Here is a 21401-nt window from a genome sequence, read left to right as displayed (position 1 = left end):
AGCTTTCTAAGATTCCGAAATTTATTGTTCGCGATCGGCAAACAAAAAAAATGATTATAAAAAAACCCCCGATCTATTGGAGAAGAATCCTCAGCCCAAAAACTGTTATCTTTCTACTCCGAGGGTTAATCCCGAAATTTTGAGACAGATATCAACGACTACGAGATCAAAGAATATTTTATAATAATTTTTTAAAATAACCCCACACAATCCTTTCTTCTCCGGGCTTTTGAACTGGTTGCGTATGTTCTGGAAAAACTGGTTGGAAAGGATCCAAAAGGTAAAAATGAGGAAATTTCATCGCTAATAGAAAGTCTAATGGATACGGTGTTTCTCCTTTCTATGGCTAATGGTGACATTAATGAATATCGAAGAAACAACATCAAGTCTGATCTGCGCACATATGCATAATCACTTCAACGCCACAAATTATTCAGTATGCAGAAATCTTATCCTTTATTTTTGGGTACAATAAACTTTAAAATCGCAAAAAATGACAGACGGAAACATAAAAAGTTTTACATTTTCCCATTTTCGCAAATTTTGTGTACTTGATATACAGTATTCTATATATTTAGGCTATAAAAAACAACTCTAACTCAGTAGTTCAGTTTTATTACAAAACTAGAAAAAAAAATACAGACTCCCTGATTTCATTATCACAACCATAGTCAGTAATGTTGAGTACTTGATATACAGTATACTATATATTTTAGGCTATTAAAAAAAAACAACTCATACTCAGTAGTTCAGTTTTATTATAAAGCTAGAAAAAATACAGACTTCCTGATTTTATTATCACAACCATAGTCAGTAAAAGACAAAGATCATTATCAGCTCCTCTGTATGTCCGTTTATGTACAAAGTAATTAGGAAAGCACCTTCTATTCCATATTGCACAATCAGATAGAACTACATACATACAACGTACATGTGTATAACACATAAAGCCGTCATCCATCCATTCTTAAATGACATTTGCAAAGAATCATGATTACATCCATGAAGTTATAATAATTCAAATACATTAGAAATATTTAAAAGGCAACCCTAGAAATAAAAAGAACAATCACAAAGATTTGACTTGCTCCCCCAAAAGTTAGATGATGCTGAGATCAATGGTTAAGAAGTGATATTTCATTACTTGATTTTGAATAGATAATTGAGTCTTTGAATTCACACAATAATATATGTGTTCTTGTTGGCTGCTGGTAAATCTATATGAGAATAAAGCTACTTGTAATATACATTGATTTATTAACATAAAATCAATTCACTTAAATGCTTAGTAACATCAGCATGACCTACGTTTGCATGCTAGTAGCTTAAGAATGTTCCCATAATCTGGGAAAGAGAATCTTTTGCTTGATTGCATTATAGCCCTTAACAAATCATTATTCACTGATCAAATCTAGTTATTATATTCAAAGTTTCGCAATTTCCAAACATTTGAACTTTGATTTTGACTGAACATGTCACTGGTTCATGTTATCACATTTTTTGTTTTGTCTGACTTAACACTTCTTTGGCTATCAGTTTGTCGTCAATAATTTTCATTCTATCAAATATCTATGTTATTACACTCTTATAATGGCAGACATCTCATTTATTTATTCATACACCTGAATGACCTCCTTCCATTCTGATTTCGGCCACACCCCGTTGGGTCGGACGTTGAATGCACTGCTCTTCCAGTCCCAGGATTTGACCGGAACGTCCCACTGTTTCCCGTAGTTTGCCTGGATGTAGGGCTGGGTGGGACAGGGGACTCGAACACGAATGTCCAGAAGCAGCGTCCAGCACAGGTCAAACTTTGGAAAGACGTACCTAAAACAATATACTATGTGTACTCATGGGAGCTAACCAATATTCATAACTGACATGTTCATTTCATGGTATGCATTTTGTAGGTAATTAATTTTTTTTTTAAAACAATGTACAACGTATAACTAACCAAAATAATCCACAAAAGACTCGTACCCAATAACAAAAAACACCATTTAGAACGTCATTAATCACTGCATGTAGATATTAATCTGCACTAGATATGGATCATTACATACTAACTTTGAAAGTATAATTGCTACCTTCTATCTTATTTATGATCTTGTAAATTATTTGAACTTAGACACGACTTTATATAAAAAAAAAATTTATATATAAAATGATTTACTTTCGCATTTTGGGTGATTGATAAAAATTTAAATGTTAGAAGTCAAGTCAGAGAAATAAACAAAGGTAAGAATTCATTGTTATGTAAACTTATTTGTTTACAAATAATGTATGGAATTACCAATTCTTTGACAAAATGTCTCGTGGAAAAGAAGGTAAACTGATTCGATGTGTTCATAGGTAATATTATCAACAGAAGAAAGCAACATTTGATTGAAACTTATACCAATAAAACGTAAACAATAACTAGGCACGAGCTTTGTTTACAAAGCAAAGAATTCCAAACTCTGTATCTTGCCTTTAACTCAATATTTAACTTTCAAATTTTGACAAAGCATTTAAAATACCCATATCATCCATTCTAAACATTATTTTTTTTTTTAATTTGTATTTTGAGATTACATCATGTCTTATTCCCTTTAAATCCAATGTCAATCTAATTTATAGATTATAATATTAATAGACAAGATCCACAACTTAAGAAATAAAAATATCATGGATGTCTCCGAGAGGGGGGTCATTGATGTAGAAGGAATGCGAAGTGTCCGGAGGAAACCACCATGCCCTTTCACGTACATTGTTAATCACGGGGATCGAACACTGGTTGCAGAGGTGAGAAGCGAATACATTGACCACTGCGCTACTTCGGCAAACTACTACGATTTTTTAGCAGAAAGTTAGATTTAAAGTCCTTTGCTGCTTCCTGGACATGGTTAACGAGGTATTTTGATAGACATGTACCAAAATTTCTTAGAAAATTGGTTTTTGAATATAGCCTACACATTTCACATGAGTATTCTATTTTATTCAAGAAGAAGCTGTGTGGAGAATATGATTAGGACGCTGGATGGTCAACAAGATAACAATCAAATCTGTCTAAAATTTTAAGAGATGACTAATTTAGCTATAAATTATTATTTAGTAAAGAAAAAATCTTTTTACCATTTAAATTTAGGTATTTTCCTACATTCTTATACAGAGCTCTCCTTTTAAAGGAGATCAATACAGTCTAAAAATGGGCACGACCATGGACCCCTCTTAAATAATACATGTTTGTTGATTTTTTAAAAGGTAACGTTAATTTGAACAGTTGTTTCTCCAATTTTTATGATGAGGCAAACATGATTTAACACACTACATGTATTACTCCAGTCAGTTCAACATGCCATTGTTGATAGAATAAGAATTGGTGATTTATTTAACAGATATAAGTCGAGAGAAAATAATCATTTTTTCTACAGTTGGGTCTAATTTATTATCTGTGAGCTTTCATCCTAAATTTCAATGTTTATATAAAGACTTACAATACTGTAGTAACTGGTTACTATTTGTAAATTTATCCAAGTGTAAAAAAGTTTATGAAATATTCTACTGCAAGATTAAATACACATCAGAAAATTACATTATTTTGACCATCATTTAGTTGAATATGCAGAGAAAACTATGTAATAGAGGCTGTTAATGTTTCATTTTGGAATTACTTGTAACTCTTGGTCAGTATTTATCTAAAGTGTTTGCTAATAACTACAGTAGTTTGTAATGTAATACTATTTAATTTTACACTGATTTAGAACTTGCATGTATTGTATTGTAAGAAAACACCTCTTTTCGTAATGCATCATAACATCAATTCTTACGACACTTAGGTCAATTTAGTTTTAGAATATTAGCTATTTCCTATTCGGGTCATATTGATCTCTAATGATTCATTGCTTTAATTGAGTAATCTACATAAAAATGTTATAGAATATAGATTATTGTTTCAAAATGAAAGGCAAACAACCAAAACAGTAATTTTTTTCTTCAAAAGGCAAACGTACCCTTAAATTCTTAATTTGTATTGTAGGAGCATTTACTATTGAATAAGACCATTATATTCGATCAGTTTTTTACATTACCCAACTTTTGTGAGATTATCTGTTCTTTTCAGCAAACAAATGTGCAGTACAACCAAGTTTTTAATTATCAATGAGTAATTAAATGATTTTTTGTACTTTGTTAGGCATTTGTACCTTTCATGTATCGATCAATACATGCTCAAACTATATCTATGATATCCCTGTTACATGTACTTGTATGTCCATGTTTGCATAAATAATTTGTATTTGTTTTTTTTTTTAATATCATACTTGATTATGTTGTGTTTTGCACAATCATTCCTATTTTTGTGCATCTTAGCACCTATACTGTGTGTGCCTATTATACATTGTAAATTGTACATGTAAATGCAATAAAAAAAGTTCTTGGAACATTTGTACATGATTGAGTTTTTCTCCTGTTTTAGTATCTGACAGTCTGTGTGCATATTGTACATTGTATATTGTACAATAAAAATTTAGCAACATTTGATACATACTTGAGTTTTTCCCTCGTTTAAGCATCATTTGATACATACTTGAGTTTTTCCCCTGTTTTAGCATCAGTTCCTCCATTCCACATGGTATTTCCCTCCTCGTAGAAAAAGAAAATGTCTAGTTTTACTTCCCCCGCTTTGAATGACAACTCATAACTGTCTGACACCTAAAAGACACAAAAGAAATGAATTTAAAGAAAACAACATCAATGCTTTGTTAAGTATAATACAAACAAAACAAAAGCAATGCTAAAGACAACAAAGTGCGATACAAATGTACTAGAATCTCAGACCAATTTCATCAAATTGAAAAATAGATGCAGAAAGATACAGTTTTTTAAAAATATTTATCCCATAAATACAAAATAAGAATTTATGATTTAAAAAAATAAATATTGGATCATTATTTAATCTCAATGCTAACATGTGACAATTTCTGGTTACTTCAGGATATCAAATGTGTCAATTTTTTTATCAAATTCGCTCAAATAACTGAAGTCGACAAATCTTAATGTCTCTCTGACAGGAAAAGTCAAAGTTTTGTTGTTGAGACCAGAGACATAAATAACAGAGATTGGCAACTCCACCATTTGCGTGTTTTGCTGTTGAAATATGGTACGGGAAAAACCTTACTTTGAGAATTACATTTAAGTGAACTGAGATAATGATCTTAAATCAAAAGTATATTGTTTTAATGAAAAGTGTGCATAGGTTTTAGACATTTATTAAACAAAAAATCGGAAAACAAGATTAATATATAGAAAATATATTGGCCAGCTATAAAACATCGGCGAAATCTCGGACGATGGGTAGCCAACTGCCTCCTAAAACTCCTCTTTTAATATAAACTCATGAAAATATAATATTTTGAATGTTTTGGTAGTAGGTTTTAGCTGTTTATATTTCGATATAATTGTTTATTAGAAAGATATACTGATTTAAACTGGGAACACTTTACAATAGGAACAGCGGGATTTTTCTGTAAATCCAAATTAATGCCTCTCTAGTGTATCTTGTAGATTTACATACTTTGCCAAACACATGCTTTAGGGGCAGACCAGCTTGTTCCATGGCATCAATAATTTCTGGCTTGTGGTCTTTAATCCAGATCCCAAAGTCAACGTCTTTGGAGTATGTTATGATATCACATTGTCTAAACCAACCTGAAAAAGAAATTACAACAGTCAAACCTCAACAAAAAGTACTTTAAAATCAAAACAAAAGAGATACCTGTACTCATAAAAAGAAGGAAAGAGGTTGAACATGTTGCATAACACATTATCTCAATAGTTGATGAAATACAGAGTCAGGGTAAACATTAAAAAAAGACAATCTCAAACTTCCTGAACTGCAAGCACAAATCTATGTGTTGATATTCAAAGCAACAGGCTTTCAAGATTTGTTGCTGAAACAATGTGACAATGAAAAGCCATGGAATTCCAAAGGGGTCGGTCATCATCAGAGTTTCCCTGACTTACCTTACTCCAAAGAAATAGGTTTTAGCAAGACCTTTATGGTATGTAAGATATCATCCTGGTACACGTTGAGTATGTATAGTCCTTAAATTCTAAAACGAGATCACAATGACCTATGGTTGGCTCAACAGACCCTTGCTATGATAGAAGAAGGCAAAGACAATGACAGATACAATGACATACCTAGACAGGTACAACTGACATACCTAGACAGGTACAACTGACATACCTAGACAGGTACAACTGACATACCTAGACAGGTACAATGACATACCTAGACAGGTACAACTGACATACCTAGACAGGTACAACTGACATACCTAGACAGGTACAACTGACATACCTAGACAGGTACAACTGACATACCTAGACAGGTACAACTGACATACCTAGACAGGTACAACTGACATACCTAGACAGGTACAATGACATACCTAGACAGGTACAACTGACATACCTAGACAGGTACAATGACATACCTAGACAGGTACAACTGACATACCTAGACAGGTACAACTGACATACCTAGACAGGTACAACTGACATACCTAGACAGGTACAACTGACATACCAAGACAGGTGCCACTGCTGAGCCAGAACCTGACCCCCAGGGCGTCCAACACCTCCTTCCCTTTGACCAGCAGCTGCCGCGCCTTCCTCGTGAACCGCTGAGCCTCCTCTGAGTTGTCCCTGGGGTGTTGGGTATAGAAGAGCTGGGCGCGGTCCTGGTCACACTCCAGGAACTTAGACTCCTGGGCCATATGAATGAAATGTCGAATAGACTTGGGAACACTGATGTGTACTCCGTCAATAGTCAAGCTCCGCCATTCAAAACTAGAATAACAATGTACTGTTATGCTTTAAAGAAAAAGAAAAATCCTTTACATCAACCATGTTGAACCATTTTCATAACACAAGAGTCTTTTAAAATAGTATCTCTGTCTGTCTGCCTGCCTGCCTGTCTGTTTGTCTGTCTGTCTTTCTCTCTCTGGCTCTTATGAAATGGTGAATTTTTAATATTAAGGGTTTATCCACATCATTTTTAGTATAGAGAATATGCTATTTAAACCAGACTCATATTGAGATAAGACCCTATGCTTGCTCTCTCTCTCTCTCTCTCTCTCTCTCTCTCTCTCTCTCTCTCAGCTCCCATTACCCATCTAAATAAACATTCAACTTCCTTTAAATAAAGTTTCAAAGTCTACCAAAATTACGCTGAGTCATACTGAGATATCCCTTACACATCGTATGCCCCCGCTGATGCCCTGAAGCTGAGGTCATTTTTAGTATAGAGAATATGCTATTTAAACCAGACTCATATTGAGATAAGACCCTATGCTCTCTCTCTCTCTCTCTCTCTCTCTCTCTCTCTCTCTCTCTCTCTTTCTCTCTCTCAGCTCCCATTACCCATCTAAATAAACATTCAACTTCCTTTAAATAAAGTTTCAAAGTCTACCAAAATTATGCTGAGTCATACTGAGATATCCCTTACACATCGTATGCCCCCGCTGATGCCCCGAAGCTGAGGTCGGAGGTTGGCATCTGTATCTGACTGGTCCACAAGAAGTCCGCCCGGGGGTAGAAGACCACCACATGTAGTGTGAGCTCCGGCTGTGCCATGTCCTGGAGGAAAATGTGGGTCACGATTCTCTGGGGAGGGGAACCTGGATTTTTTAGGCGAAAGTCAGGGTTGTCTTCCTTGGCATCTACTGCAGCAAACCCACTCTGCCGGAACTTTGACACCACTAATGGCTGTGAATTAAATTTTGCTGTAAAATCTTTTTATTTTCTTTTTCACATTTTCTTTAAACACTTCAAATCTTTTCAAAAGTGAATCATTACAAGTCACAACAAATGAGCTGGTACACACAAGTCAAACAGGAAAAATAGAATTAATTAGCATTATTCATGAGCGTAATATTGTCTACATGACAGGTTCACAGACATGTACATTAAACAACTTTTGAAATTTATTGCAGTAAAACTTGATTCTTTTTCAGCAAATCTACACTTGAGCAATATTTCTAACATGATTTCAACATACACATGTAAAAATAAACAATAAAAATTACCATGGCAACATACACATGTAAAGATAAACAATAAAAATTACCTTGGCAACATACACATGTAAAGATAAACAAATGGAATTTACCATGGCAACTTTGTGGCCGAAGACTCCAAAGGCTATGGCTCTCTTGGTCAAGTGACAGAAGACGGCGCACCGTCCCTCATTGTCCGAGTAATTCTCCTGCTCCACTATCTTGTACAGAACCTCAGGCTCAATCACAAACAGGGCGTCCTCAAGGTCTTCCCATACAGCCATCACCTTCTTCACAAGTAGCTACAAAAGTGAAAAAAAGGGAATATCAACCTAATTCTTACTCCTTTCTTCACAACTAGCTACATATACAGATGCAAAGAAAGAGGGGAAACCTCTATTTATTGAATAAATTTTATTTCTGTCCATTTATATGTAAATTCATTCAAACAGAAAGTAACTAATGATCAATTTTAAGGAAATAGGTTGAATTCTTTAGTCTGTATACATCAATTAGCTGTTCCTCACTTTAATGAAAACACAAACTTAAATCATGACAACATTATTGTACAGTAACAATAATACTGTTCTCTGTTTGTTGAAAACAACTTAAAACATAATTCAATGATACAAAATAAAAATAATCTACAGATATCTTAAAGTCAATAAGTATCAAATGTCATTAAATCTAAGTTTAATTTCTGGATTCAGACTGGCATTGTACATATTGTATACCCATAAATGATTTTAATCAGATCTCACCTTCACATCGTAAGTTGCTGGATTCTGGTCCTGAAAGAAATGTAACAATTATTTTTTTGTAATGAAAAATATGTGTATATATGTAGAATTAAAATCAGAACATCACTAATAAATTTAAATTGATGCATGTTTTAGGTTTTTACCATTAACAACCCCCTCTCAATCTGTATTGATACATAAACAAACTGGTATATAGGCAGAGCAATCACTGAACTAATGATAAAACATCTTTTAATTACTAAGAAACAATAAATATACTTAGTATATTACATCCCACTTTAATAATAATTGTCACTTCAAACAACTTCATGCATCTATAATTTAATTCTGGTTGTAACACGCTTTCTGATTGGCTAAAAAATTATTTTATATCGTATAAAGAATTTTACCAACGTCATAGTAAGACTAACGTCAAAAACATATCAATCTGCCTGACGTTATGTTTGAATTCTGTACAATTTTACGTCATTTTAAAGGTCAAATGACCGTTTTTATGTACAATTAAGAGTAAAAAATTAAATTATAAGCAATGAATTCAATATTTATTAGTTTTATATAAAATAAAATGGTTTGAAACAGTTAAGGCTTTTTTATAAACTGCTTTGCGGTTTATAATGCGTAAACCGCCCCAAACCATTTTATATTGTATAAAACAAATAAATATTGAATTTATTCCTTAAATCAAATATAAAGCTGAGAAGAATCTTTCACAAGATGTATCTTTACCTGTTTACCAGGTCCAGTACAATCTCTTGTTCTTGCTATAATTATAAGCATGATAGATTAAGATATATAGCGTTATATCAAGCTATTCAAAATAATTTGATTCAGCTATTTTACCATATTTTTTTTTTAAATGTGTAATTTTTTTAGCATGTATAAAAATCAACCATTAGTTCAGCAATAGTTTTCAACTTTAATCTGTTCTGCAAATAGCTTATTCAAGCTATATTACAGTATGCAATATAGTTAAATCAAGAGATTGTACTGGACCTGTTAACATCACACTTAACCACTATTACTTCAAACAACTTCATGCATCTACAGTACATAGTCATATGAACATATTGTCACACATGATTCTTTCACCGAAGTGCCATACATATACTGACACAGAACTAGTCATCTACATGAATATGGACAATCAACTGTTTATTGTTCTCTCTTTTGTAAGTTTTTGGACAAACTTACTTGTTTTGTTGGAAAATGAAACCACAGAAAGCACTGGAAAATAAAAAACACAATAGCTACAAGTCCTAAACACTTTAAAATTTGCCATCGTCTCATTTTTCCATTCAAACATTCCTATTCCCTTTTGCACTTTCCATTTCACATGGGCGCAGACATCTTGAAATTCCACAGTAAATGTTGTTTACAAATATTCTTAAAATATAACTGTAAAAGTTTCAATCTAAATTAATTATCAATAAAAGATTTTCGATATGAATGACATGCATAATCATTTTTGAATACAAGATTTATCAACAAAATAGAAAAGTGTTTTGTTTTTCCCGGAAGCTAGATTCACTGCGGAACACTTTTATCGTCAGCAACGTGTACAATCTGAACAGGTACTGAAAATGCCGGGATGATCCATATGCTCGTCTGTCGGCTCGTGCACTGACATTCAGAATGGAGGAGCTGAATTATGTAGAGACGTTGAAGTTTATCGTCGTGTGTTTGATGTGGTACATTTGTAGTGCGGGTGGAAACATTATCGGTAAGCTGGTTCTGAACCAGTTCCCGTTCCCTATGACTGTCACCATGACCCAGCTTGTATCCATCTCCGTGTACATGGAGCCGATTTTCTGGTTTCTACAGACACCGAACACAGGGAACATTCCACGGAGTTATTACTTCAAACTCATCCTTCCCTTGGCGTTTGGGAAATTTTTTTCATCAGTGTCTTCTCATATCAGCATGTGGAAATCAACAGTGTCTTATGCTCACACAGGTAATAGGAGGACCCTTTATGGGGGACCTTTTTATACTCATTGACATATTGAATTCATGAAGGTCACTATTTAAAGTCTTACATGTCAGAGATACTTTTAAGGAACATACATCGGTTATATCTATGTACAGTAAAACTCGTTTAGTACGAACACGGATATTGCGAATTCACGGATATAGCGAAGTCATCTTGGATCCCCAGCTACGTTTTAATTAATTTCTTATACGGTTATAACGAATTACGGATATAACAAAGTAATAGTCCCAGTGACTTCGTTATAACCAAGTTTTGCTGTTTACAGTGAATTACATTTCCTATCACGAAGTGCCGGGAAGGGCGAATTTGCTTCGTTAGAATTGTGTAGTATTTTGGGCAATATGGACCATGGGTATCGATCTGAGTAGTTCAGTGGTAACCCTCCTGACTCAGACTAGATCGCAGGGATCCAGGGTTTGATTCCTGGTCCAGCCATATTTTTATTGTATTTATATGCTCATTCCTCCTTTTCTACTACACTTCCTTTTTCAGGCAATAAAATATATATTTAGTCCTGATAAGATTAACTTGTGTTGTATCTTCGGAGTTGAAGACTATTTAAGAAGGGAGGAATGTAGTATTTGGTCCAGCCATAAATTTTCATTTTATTTATATATAAATGCTCTTTCCTCCTTTCCTACTACAAGTGTAATGCACTATATCCTTGAAGTTTTACATGTAATGAAGTCACAAGGAATCAAAATCACTTTGCTTTAAGTGTCAATCCATTATACTGTAAAGTTACATGCATAACATGTTTTCATAATTAAATTTGATATTTAAATCGCCTACATTTTGTGTTCAGTAGGTGTGGCTATATGAATCGTGGATATTTACTTAGAAAGCTCAGCTCTCTAGAGTTGAAGGGGTCCCATGTTCGATTCCCAGTCCAGGCAAAAGTATAACTTACTAGTGTTTTCTATTGGTGGAAACTTTTGGCATTTTAAATTCTGTAAACTTTACTTTTGGGGATTTTGTTTTATACGGTTGAGATGAAACCACAAGAGTTTGCAAAATTTCACAAACAATAGCACCTTGAAAAAAATCCTTCCATATGATGACATAAGGCATAATTATGAAAGTCTAGATTGGAATTGAATTACCATATTCATGGACCTTTGTCCTATTTGATATTCTGTTCTTTAATGTCATTGATGGACCTTTGTCCTATTTGATATTCTGTTATTTAATGTCACTGATGTTGAATATTGATGGACCTTTGTCCTATTTAATATTCTTTTATTTAATGTCATTGATGTTGAATATTGTGAGGACTTTCTGGTTTAATGCCCTTTCTGTACTTGATAATACAGATGTTAATGATTAATGTATTGAAGGTCACTACAAGGTTCAGTACAAGTCCAATGAATAATAATTATATGTAATCCTGATATTAAAATAATGTCTTTTAAACACCTGAAATTATGGTTTGCAATATATGTATACATACCTGTTAACCTTTCAAAGCTGCTATGTGGGAGAATCTCCCCCTTACCAACTTGGCTAAGGGGGAGATTTTGCGTAAACGACGTTTTTTCACGTGAAATGCAAATATATATTAAAAATATTGTTAGATACCTTATTTTATCATTGTTATTAATTAATGCTATTGCAATCATTTTAAATTTTATTATTTCTATGACTACCAGTGTGCAATTACAACTTGTGTTGCTGTACATGTTCAGAAAACTATTATTTTGTTTGCATGGTACAATACAAGAAGTCAATAGTGCCACTTTTTATATTAAGTCTTCTTATTGTTCAGTATTGAACCATCACTGCATGCTGACATCTAGGGTAAACACAGAAAATTTATTTTGCGTATTTTGAATTTGCAGTGAAACCCAGTTAAGAAAATACCAGTAAATAATATTCATTAAAATTATTTTTTGCCTTACATATAGGATAGATTTTCAATTCACAAAACAACATGTATTTCTCCAGTATCATTTAAAAATGATCTCTGTTGTAATGTCTATAGCATCCCTGTAATTCATAGTACCGGTACTATAAACTTTAAAAACTATTGTGAAATGCTTTTACACTTTTTCCTCGAGCTTCACTTTTATCGGTAGCTTGTGTAAACACTCAGTGTTCAAAACTCACTTTGATTTTTACCGACTGTGCTGGCCAGACAGAATTAGTCACGACTCACTGCACGTGGCTTGGGTGCTTTACCTGTGCACCTGTTAAGTTACACCACTGGCTGTGTATTGTTTTCTTTGGTGTTACAGAGTAAAATCAAGATGTTTTAAGGTTTTATTTATTTTTTATAAGGCATGCATATGCATAACTAAATACGTAACTGATTTAAGTCAAAACCGGAAGTAATCGTAAAAAGTAAACTGGACTATAACATGTCATACTATGATCACGGTAGACAGTACTTGGATGGATTTTGATATATTCAAGCTACACAGCAGCTTTTTGAGCTCAAAATCAGAGAAAAACCCGCAGTGGTTGTTGAAATTTGCATGTAACGATTCAGAATTTGGGGGGGGGGGGTATGGGGGAGACAAATACAATTGCGGGAGATAGGTTGGATGCGGGAGATCTTAGATTTTTAGGCCGTTTTGCGGGAGTCTCCCGCGCAATGCGGGAGGGTTAACAGGTATGTGTATACAGCAAAACTTGGTTATAATGAAGTCACTGGGACCTAAAAAATTACTTCGTTATATCCGTAATTCGTTATAACCGTATAAGAAATTCATTAAATTTACATAGCTGGGGATCCAAGATGACTTCGCTATATCCGTGAATTCGCAATATCCGTGTTCGTACTAAACGAGTTTTACTGTATATATATATATATAGCAAAAATATGAAAGAGCCAGTTTTAATGACATTGTATTTGTATGCTTTATGTAAAGTGACATATATAACCAGGAATGGATTCAATCTAATGACATTTTATTTGACTTATGCTTTATTGTCGCATATAACCAGGAATGAATTTATTTTCCAGTAAAAGCCACACTTCCACTGTTTACCGTTGTTCTGTCACGGGTGTTGTTGGGAGAAACTCAAACACTCTATGTAAGTACCGGTATTTAGCTACATTTGCATGCTTACTCTTGACAGAATAAGTGCATAATGCCTGTCTAGTGGCTATTGAGATGAAGTTCTTGCTAGTTCAAAGTCAGTGAAGAAAAGGACTTATATCTGAAGAACTCTTTTTCATGAAGTTTTTAAAAAAATTTGCCTTGGTAAATAATCATCCACCGTCAAATTTAAGCCATTTTTTATAAAGATCAATCACTTAAATTTTGGAATTTTTGCAAATACAATGTACATTATTCGCCAGTATAACGTGTTCTGTCATAAGTTTCGATAACTTTGATTAGTTTGTCTGTTTGTTACTAGGTATACCTGTCCATTGTGCCTATCATTCTGGGAGTTGTCATAGCAACCCTCACAGAGATCTCGTTTGAAATGTTGGCATTGTGTAGTGCTTTAGTTGCAACATTAGGGTTTTCCCTACAGTCCATTTTCTCTAAAAAGGTAAGTGTTTTTATACAATTTTTATACAATAGAGGAGTCCAAGTCCAAGTCAATATTAAAATACATGTACAACCAAGTCTGACTTTTTTCTTTATGTTCTTTGTTTACCAATACAAAGCTAATTTTGGCTGACAGAGTAGTCCCCCTTCCTTTGGCTTTCCACTCATACATCACAGAATACTGGTAATCCATCTAGGTGATCCAGTTGACTTATCCATGCTTTTAATTAAGTTTATCTGATGGAAAAGTTTAAGAAGAAAACATCATGTTGATTTCTTTAACTTAACTGTGTCATATTAGTATTGTTGATCCCTATGACTTTTCCTGTGTCATGTAACTCTATCTCATATTGATCCTATAGACTTGTCATGTTGATCCTATAAACTTGTTATGTTGATCCTAAAGATTTGTCATTTGATCCTATAGACTTGTCATGTTGATCCTATATACTTGCAGGGTTGTCTCTAAAAATTGAAGTAGAAGGAGAAAATGAAAAAGTAGCAGGGGGTTTGGGGGTCTTTCTTACTGCTACATTGTGATTGTGTTTGAAATGCAATAATAGCCGGGTAATTAAGGCATTATATACGGGGAATTCCCCGCCTCCCGGGTCTTAGAGACAACCCTGTACTTGTTATGTTGATCCTATATACTTGTCATATTGATCCTATAGACTTGTCATATTGATCCTATAGACTCATCATATTGATCCTATAGACTTGTTATGTTGATCCTATAGATTTGTCATATTGATCCTATAGACTCATCATATTGATCCTATAGACTTGTTATGTTGATCCTATAGACTTGTCATATTAATCCTATAGACTTGTCATGATGATCATATAGACTTGTCATATTGATCCTATAGACTTGTCATGATGATCCTTAAGACTTGTATGTTGATCCTATATACTTGTCCTATTGATCCTGTAGACTTGTCATGTCTCATGTTGATCCTTTTGATTTGTCTTGTGTCATGATAATTTTTAAGGTATGTTCTGTGTCCTGATAATCTTATAGATTCGCCATGTGTTATGTTTACCCTTTAGACTTGTCCTGTGTCATTTGGATTCTCTTGACTTGTCATTTCATTACATTTTCATCCTATTGTTGTTTGTTTACAGTGCCTGAAGGACACAGGAATCAATCACCTGCGACTCCTTGTATTACTGAGTCGGATTGCCACCGTCCTCTTCCTTCCTGTCTGGTTTCTCTATGACTGCCGGAACATCGCAAACAGCGATGTCTTTGTAAGATATTTACAGAGTAATCTTTATATTTCCTTTTCCTTTTCACTGGTTTGATATTTTTCTGACATTGAAGCTTTAGATACTCAGTTAAATATTACATGCAAAAGTTGAGATTGAACCTTTATTGATAAATTGATTTTTTCTTAATTTTTTAGCCAATGGGCAGTAATGGGGGTGGGGTGGGGGGTTGGGGATGGGGAGGGACTGGAGGATTATCATGTCTGTACTTTGTAAATTCAGCTATAATTACATCTCATAATAAATTGATAAAAATGTACATTAAATCTCTTTCTGTTTCCAGGAGAATACAGATGTGATGAAGTCTTTCCTGTTACTGGTGTTGGATGGTATTTTCTACATGATGCACAATGTGTTTGCGTTCACTGTGATAGCCATGGTGGCCCCCCTCAGTTACTCGGTGGCGAACGCCATGAAGCGGGTGGTGATTATCGGCGCCTCCCTTTTCCTCCTAAAGAACCCTGTCACCACCATGAACGTAGCAGGCATGCTCGTCGCTTGCTTTGGGGTTCTGTGTTACAACAAGGTAATGTTTCAGGCTTTGAAGTGAAGAGAGGTTTTCTTGTTCAGATGCTAATTCTTAATGCTTGAACAGTGATTTTGAAGTTTTCACTTTTATTCTTTGAAAAATAGAAAGATACAAACATTTTTCTGTGATTTTTTGTATATCTGGAATAAGGAAAGATCTAACAATATTTTAAGTATGAGCTTGAACAATTGTGTCCATAAACGTAATATTTTGAATGATTCTGTCATTGAGGCAAAATATTGTTTACTATTATCTTGTATGGCCGCCATGAATTGGGCACTCAAGTGCATTCTGCTCATATTTTGTAAAGTGACGATATGGTATACATTTCATAATATGACCTCGTTTCTATTTTTAGGCCAAATATGATCAAAATAAAGCGCGTCGTCGGGCGGAGACGTTGCCGTACGTACACAGTGAGACAAACCTCCAGGCACACCTCAACCCCAAGGGACTGCCCCACTCCAAGACAGAGGTCAACCTGTTAAACAGGAACGGGATGATCCACCCCGAGGACCATATCCTACTGCAGAACAACGTAAGTCTGGACCATGTGACTCTGTTCCCTCCCACTGGCCCCCGGACTGTCAATCAAACTCATTCCAGGCACGCCCCCTCATCATCTCGTGAACAGTCAAACCTGGTAGCCAGGGGCTCCCACAGGATATTTGAAATATAGTTTTTTGGTGCTTGTTAATCGTTTTTTTTTTTTTTATTTGTTTTTTTTTTTTCATTATTATCAAGCTTTAATGGTCAGAAGTGGTTTTAGGTTGTACATTTATTTTTACATAGAGTATGTATGTACTTTTGAGATCATAAAGTTATCATTTAAGATATTTTTATACATATAAAACTTTATGAACAGTGCAATAAATTTGTGAATCAAGGTTTAGATTTGTTTGATATACAAAAGATTTGCATTATTTAGATTTCTGCCAAAATATTTTAGATCTTATTGGAATTATTATACTAGTATTGCATTTTATAATGAAATATAAAGAACCTATAAATTGGTGCATCTTAGAATGGCTATTAATAGATGTTACCTCTAACACTATGGGTGCTATTGTTGAATGTATTTGATATCGCCATTGTATTGACACTGTCATGTTTGTTTTTATTTTGGGTGCAGCCTATGAACTAAAGGGTAAGAGGACCAATTAAGAATGCATGAAAGAATTTGGATATTATTTATTTATTTTGTGTATCTCACCTTTAAGTCCATGTGCATTTTTCTTTATAGATTTCTTAAAGTTCTGCATTCTTTTCCTTTCATCACCTCTATAATGATATCAGAGATATTATCAGGGCATCTATTCATTTTTGGACAAATTGCAACTGTTCCACATTTTGAGTTTACGTCATGTTTAGTATTCACATTGATAGAGTCGCTTACTGCATGTCTTGTCTGGATTAAATGTTAATTTTGTTGAATGTCACTCATTTGTGATTCTAAAGAAGAAATGTCAGAATTCAAAATAGATACTGGTGACATTTAAACACCCACTGGAACAGATCTGAACTAAGAGTCTGATTTTGGACATGAATTTAAATGATCTTGAAATGATTGTCTAATGTTTTATTTCAGGCCTTTATATACAAAAATTGATTGTCAGACGTATTTTACAGTTATACTGCATTGCAATTTGTATGATCTGCTAAAATGCCACGCAGTAGATTTACAGTCTTATTGAAAGATGGCCTTTGATTAATTCTAAAACAGGCTGCAGGCAGCATGAAAAAAAAATTGTGTCTTTGGGAACATTTATAGATCATTCATCTCATAGTTAAACCAGACATGAAATTGATATTGCAGAAAACAAAATCTGTACTGCTTCATGTGTTGAATGCCAATTTTCTTGGAGATCGTGAAATTTTCAGCAAGCTTTTGGTTTCCACCTAATTCTTTAGATCTGAAATATGCTTTAGATAAATTTGCAGAAGTTTTATGAGTTTCAGTAGATTTGCAGACACATTCTTCTTTAAATGAAATTCACAATTTTGATATTGAATGACGATGTATAATTGTTGTATCAAATAAAAATATGTAAAAGAGGTGCAAAAAAGTTTAAATTCACAAAAACACGAAAGAATTATCATTTATAATACCTAAAATAAGTCTGACATTTAATAATTTAAGACTCGTGGAATTCAACCAATTTGAAAGTAATTTCTTTAATACAAGTTGATGCATCTACGGGTACTTAGCTTACATTAAGGGCAGTATATTACAGCATGTAGACATTGGCTGTCAAGTTACTGTAGAAATTTTATCCTCTTTAATAAATGGTAGACTTCAGTTCAGACTGGGGCTTGCTTTGTTAGATCAAAGAACTAAGGTCAGCCTGAAAAACTCTTTAGAATTCTCTTTATGCAGGCAGGAGTTGTACAACTTAAGTGTTTAATGTATCTTGAATAATAGTTTATAAGCTTAAACCAAAAACACAAACACCTGAAGACAGGTGATACATTATTTATATCCACAAGGTGATAATTCTAATGAAATTTTTATTGGTTTTCATTCATGTTTTTATGATCCATTATATTTTGACTTGATATATTTTCTGTAATTGTGTATGTGTGTGCTGTTTGTATGGATGCCAGAAATCAGAACGATTTTTAAAAAAATCTAAATGAGTTTTAATGGATGCTGATTTCTGAGTGAATTCTGTATGGGTGGTGTATGTCAGGAGCAGTTATTATGAGTTTTCTGTGACATGATGTAGTGTATTTAGGTCAATGACAGACCAACCTTTATTGTTATCAATGGGAACTTGGACTGATGTGTTCTGTTATATTGTCATATGTGGCAGTGTTAGTCTGAAGAGAGAGAGAGAGAGAGAGAGAGAGAGAGAGAGAGAGAGAGAGAGAGAGAGAGAAGCCAGTAATTAATATGAATCATTTGTTGACCAATATCAGAAACACTTGACCAATATGTTCTTGTTTTTTTACCTCTAGTCTTGTTATTAAGGATGTAAGGGTCTTTGTTTTTTTATGGTGTTTTGATATTTATAATTACATGGTTAAAAGATGTTTATATATTTGTAAATATTTTAAGATTATATATTTTATGCAGTTATTGACTAAAAAATTGTAACCTTGTTGCCAATAAATGTTTTAAATTTATTTTGTCTGTTTCATTTCTATTGATTGAAAAGTTGTAATTCAACAACTGTTAAGGAGACTGGATGGTCAACAAACTAACCATCAGATCTACCTTAAGGAGGTTGGGTGGTCAACAAACTAACCATCAGATCTACCTTAAGGAGACTGGATGGTCAACAAACTAATCATCAGATCTACCTTATGGATGTTGGAGGGTCTACAAACTAACCATCAGATCTACCTTATGGATGTTGGAGGGTCTACAAACTAACCATCATTAGATCTTATGGATGTTGGAGGGTCTACAAACTTACCATCAGATCTACCTTATGGATGTTGGATGGTCTACAAACTAACCATCAGATCTACCTTATGGATGTTGGAGGGTCTACAAACTAACCATCAGATCTACCTTATGGATGTTGGATGGTCAACAAACTAACCATCAGATCTACCTTATGGATGTTGGAGGGTCTACAAACTAACCATCAGATCTACCTTATGGATGTTGGAGGGTCTACAAACTAACCATCAGATCTACCTTATGGATGTTGGAGGGTCTACAAACTAACCATCAGATCTACCTTATGGATGTTGGAGGGTCTACAAACTAACCATCAGATCTACCTTATGGATGTTGGAGGGTCTACAAACTAACCATCAGATCTACCTTATGGATGTTGGAGGGTCAACAAACTAACCATCAGATCTACCTTATGGATGTTGGAGGGTCAACAAACTAACCATCAGATCTACCTTATGGATGTTGGAGGGTCAACAAACTAACCATCAGATCTACCTTATGGAGGTTGGATGGTCAACAAACTAACCATCAGATCTACCTTATGGAGGTTGGATGGTCAACAAACTAACCATCAGATCTACCTTATGGATGTTGGATGGTCAACAAACTAACCATCAGATCTACCTTATGGATGTTGGAGGGTCAACAAACTAACCATCAGATCTACCTTATGGATGTTGGATGGTCAACAAACTAACCATCAGATCTACCTTATGGATGTTGGAGGGTCAACAAACTAACCATCAGATCTACCTTATGGATGTTGGAGGGTCAACAAACTAACCATCAGATCTACCTTATGGAGGTTGGAGGGTCAACAAACTAACCATCAGATCTACCTTATGGATGTTGGAGGGTCAACAAACTAACCATCAGATCTACCTTAAATTTTAAGTTATGAATTGCTAAGCTATAAATGTAATTTAGAAAGAAAAATTCATATATTTTACCTTAGGATTTAAGTATTTTCCTTCATTTTGATGTGGTGATCCTCTTTTGAAGGAGATCAATACAGTCTGAAAATGGCCACGACCGTCGAGCCCTCTTTAAGAATCTTCCACTCTCCGTTAAGTATACTTTTAATGGCAGTACATCACAGCACAGATGTTTTAAGTATATTGTGAAATTGTATTTCATACCTTTTTGTTTCACATCATAGTGAAGTCAGTATTATGTGTAAGACCCGCAGATCCAGAGCTGGAACACTGGAACAATTTTGTTAACTTGTATCCCAGTTTTTGTTTCCTGAAAATCATAATTTACGGTGTCTTAAGGTTTGAAGACACGTTTAGAGTACCGCATATGTATGGTGGCATATCTCTGCCCCTTGTGTGCAAGTTATTTTTCTAGCAAATATGTCGACATGCAAGATAAATATGTTGACATGCAAGATAATTATGTTAACATGCAACATAATTATGTTGACATGCAAGAAAATTGGAATCAGATAAGAATTATACAAAATCTCAAATATCGCCCACCTGTGACATCCAAGATGCTAGATGGTACCTTTTTATGTCGACATGCAACTTATTTATGTTAACATGCAAGATAAATATGCTGACATGCAACTTATTTATGTCGACATGTAACTTATTAATGTCAACATGCAAATCTTTTATGTTGACATGCAAGATGAAAATGTTGACATGCAACTTAGTTATGTTTACATGCGAGAGGAATATGTTGACATGCAACTTATAAGTTGTAGGTCAACATAACGAAGTTGCATGTCGACATAAATATGTTGCATGTCAACATATTTATCTTGCATGTTAACATAACTAAGTTGCATGTCGACATAAATAAGTTGCATGTCGACATAAAGAAGTTGCATGTTAACATAAATAAGTTGCATTTTGACATCAGTAGGTAGCGTATCTAGCTTCTTGGATGTCACA

General features: G+C 34.1%; 2 protein-coding genes across 3 annotated transcripts; one reads left to right on the top strand and one right to left on the bottom strand.

The window, feature by feature from the left end:
* Positions 1 to 741: 741 nt before the first annotated feature.
* On the bottom strand, positions 742 to 10184 carry LOC105321603 (ribitol-5-phosphate transferase FKTN). The gene is made up of 8 exons (XM_011419957.4): positions 9995 to 10184; positions 8804 to 8833; positions 8156 to 8344; positions 7493 to 7752; positions 6572 to 6834; positions 5555 to 5688; positions 4568 to 4692; positions 742 to 1827 (listed from the first exon to the last, which is right to left on the bottom strand). Exons 1-8 carry the CDS (start codon positions 10088 to 10090, stop codon positions 1611 to 1613), a joined length of 1314 nt encoding a protein of 437 aa, XP_011418259.3. The 5' UTR covers positions 10091 to 10184; the 3' UTR covers positions 742 to 1610.
* A 143-nt stretch (positions 10185 to 10327) lies between these two features.
* LOC105321604 (solute carrier family 35 member E1 homolog) lies at positions 10328 to 19217 on the top strand. Of its 2 annotated transcripts, XM_011419959.4 has the most exons (7): positions 10328 to 10757; positions 13759 to 13829; positions 14157 to 14294; positions 15419 to 15544; positions 15846 to 16088; positions 16450 to 16629; positions 17224 to 19217. In XM_011419959.4, exons 1-7 carry the CDS (start codon positions 10436 to 10438, stop codon positions 17233 to 17235), a joined length of 1092 nt encoding a protein of 363 aa, XP_011418261.1. In that variant the 5' UTR covers positions 10328 to 10435; the 3' UTR covers positions 17236 to 19217. The 2 variants fall into 2 exon arrangements, with proteins under 2 accessions (XP_011418261.1, XP_011418260.1); XM_011419958.4 differs by lacking the exon at positions 17224 to 19217 and having other exon boundaries at positions 16450 to 17217.
* Positions 19218 to 21401: the final 2184 nt, after the last annotated feature.

Source organism: Magallana gigas, chromosome 7 (genome assembly GCF_963853765.1).
Source record: "Magallana gigas chromosome 7, xbMagGiga1.1, whole genome shotgun sequence".
Taxonomy (NCBI): domain Eukaryota; kingdom Metazoa; phylum Mollusca; class Bivalvia; order Ostreida; family Ostreidae; genus Magallana; species Magallana gigas.
Note: the sequence above shows the minus strand (reverse complement) of the source record. Positions and strands in the feature narration are given on the sequence as shown.

Bases quoted from the DNA above. Each gene is read 5' to 3' on its own strand.
- LOC105321603 (XM_011419957.4), bottom strand. From the start codon at position 10,090: ATGAGACGATGGCAAATTTTAAAGTGTTTAGGACTTGTAGCTATTGTG. The intron at 8,345-8,803 runs GTGAGATCTGAT...TCACTTTTGTAG, and splicing joins CAGCAACTTACGATGTGAAG to CTACTTGTGAAGAAGGTGAT. The intron at 1,828-4,567 runs GTATGTATCAAA...ATATTGTTTTAG, and splicing joins AAAACAGGGGAAAAACTCAA to GTACGTCTTTCCAAAGTTTG.
- LOC105321604 (XM_011419958.4), top strand. From the start codon at position 10,436: ATGGAGGAGCTGAATTATGTAGAGACGTTGAAGTTTATCGTCGTGTGT. The intron at 13,830-14,156 runs GTAAGTACCGGT...GTTTGTTACTAG, and splicing joins GAGAAACTCAAACACTCTAT to GTATACCTGTCCATTGTGCC. The intron at 15,545-15,845 runs GTAAGATATTTA...TTCTGTTTCCAG, and splicing joins TCGCAAACAGCGATGTCTTT to GAGAATACAGATGTGATGAA.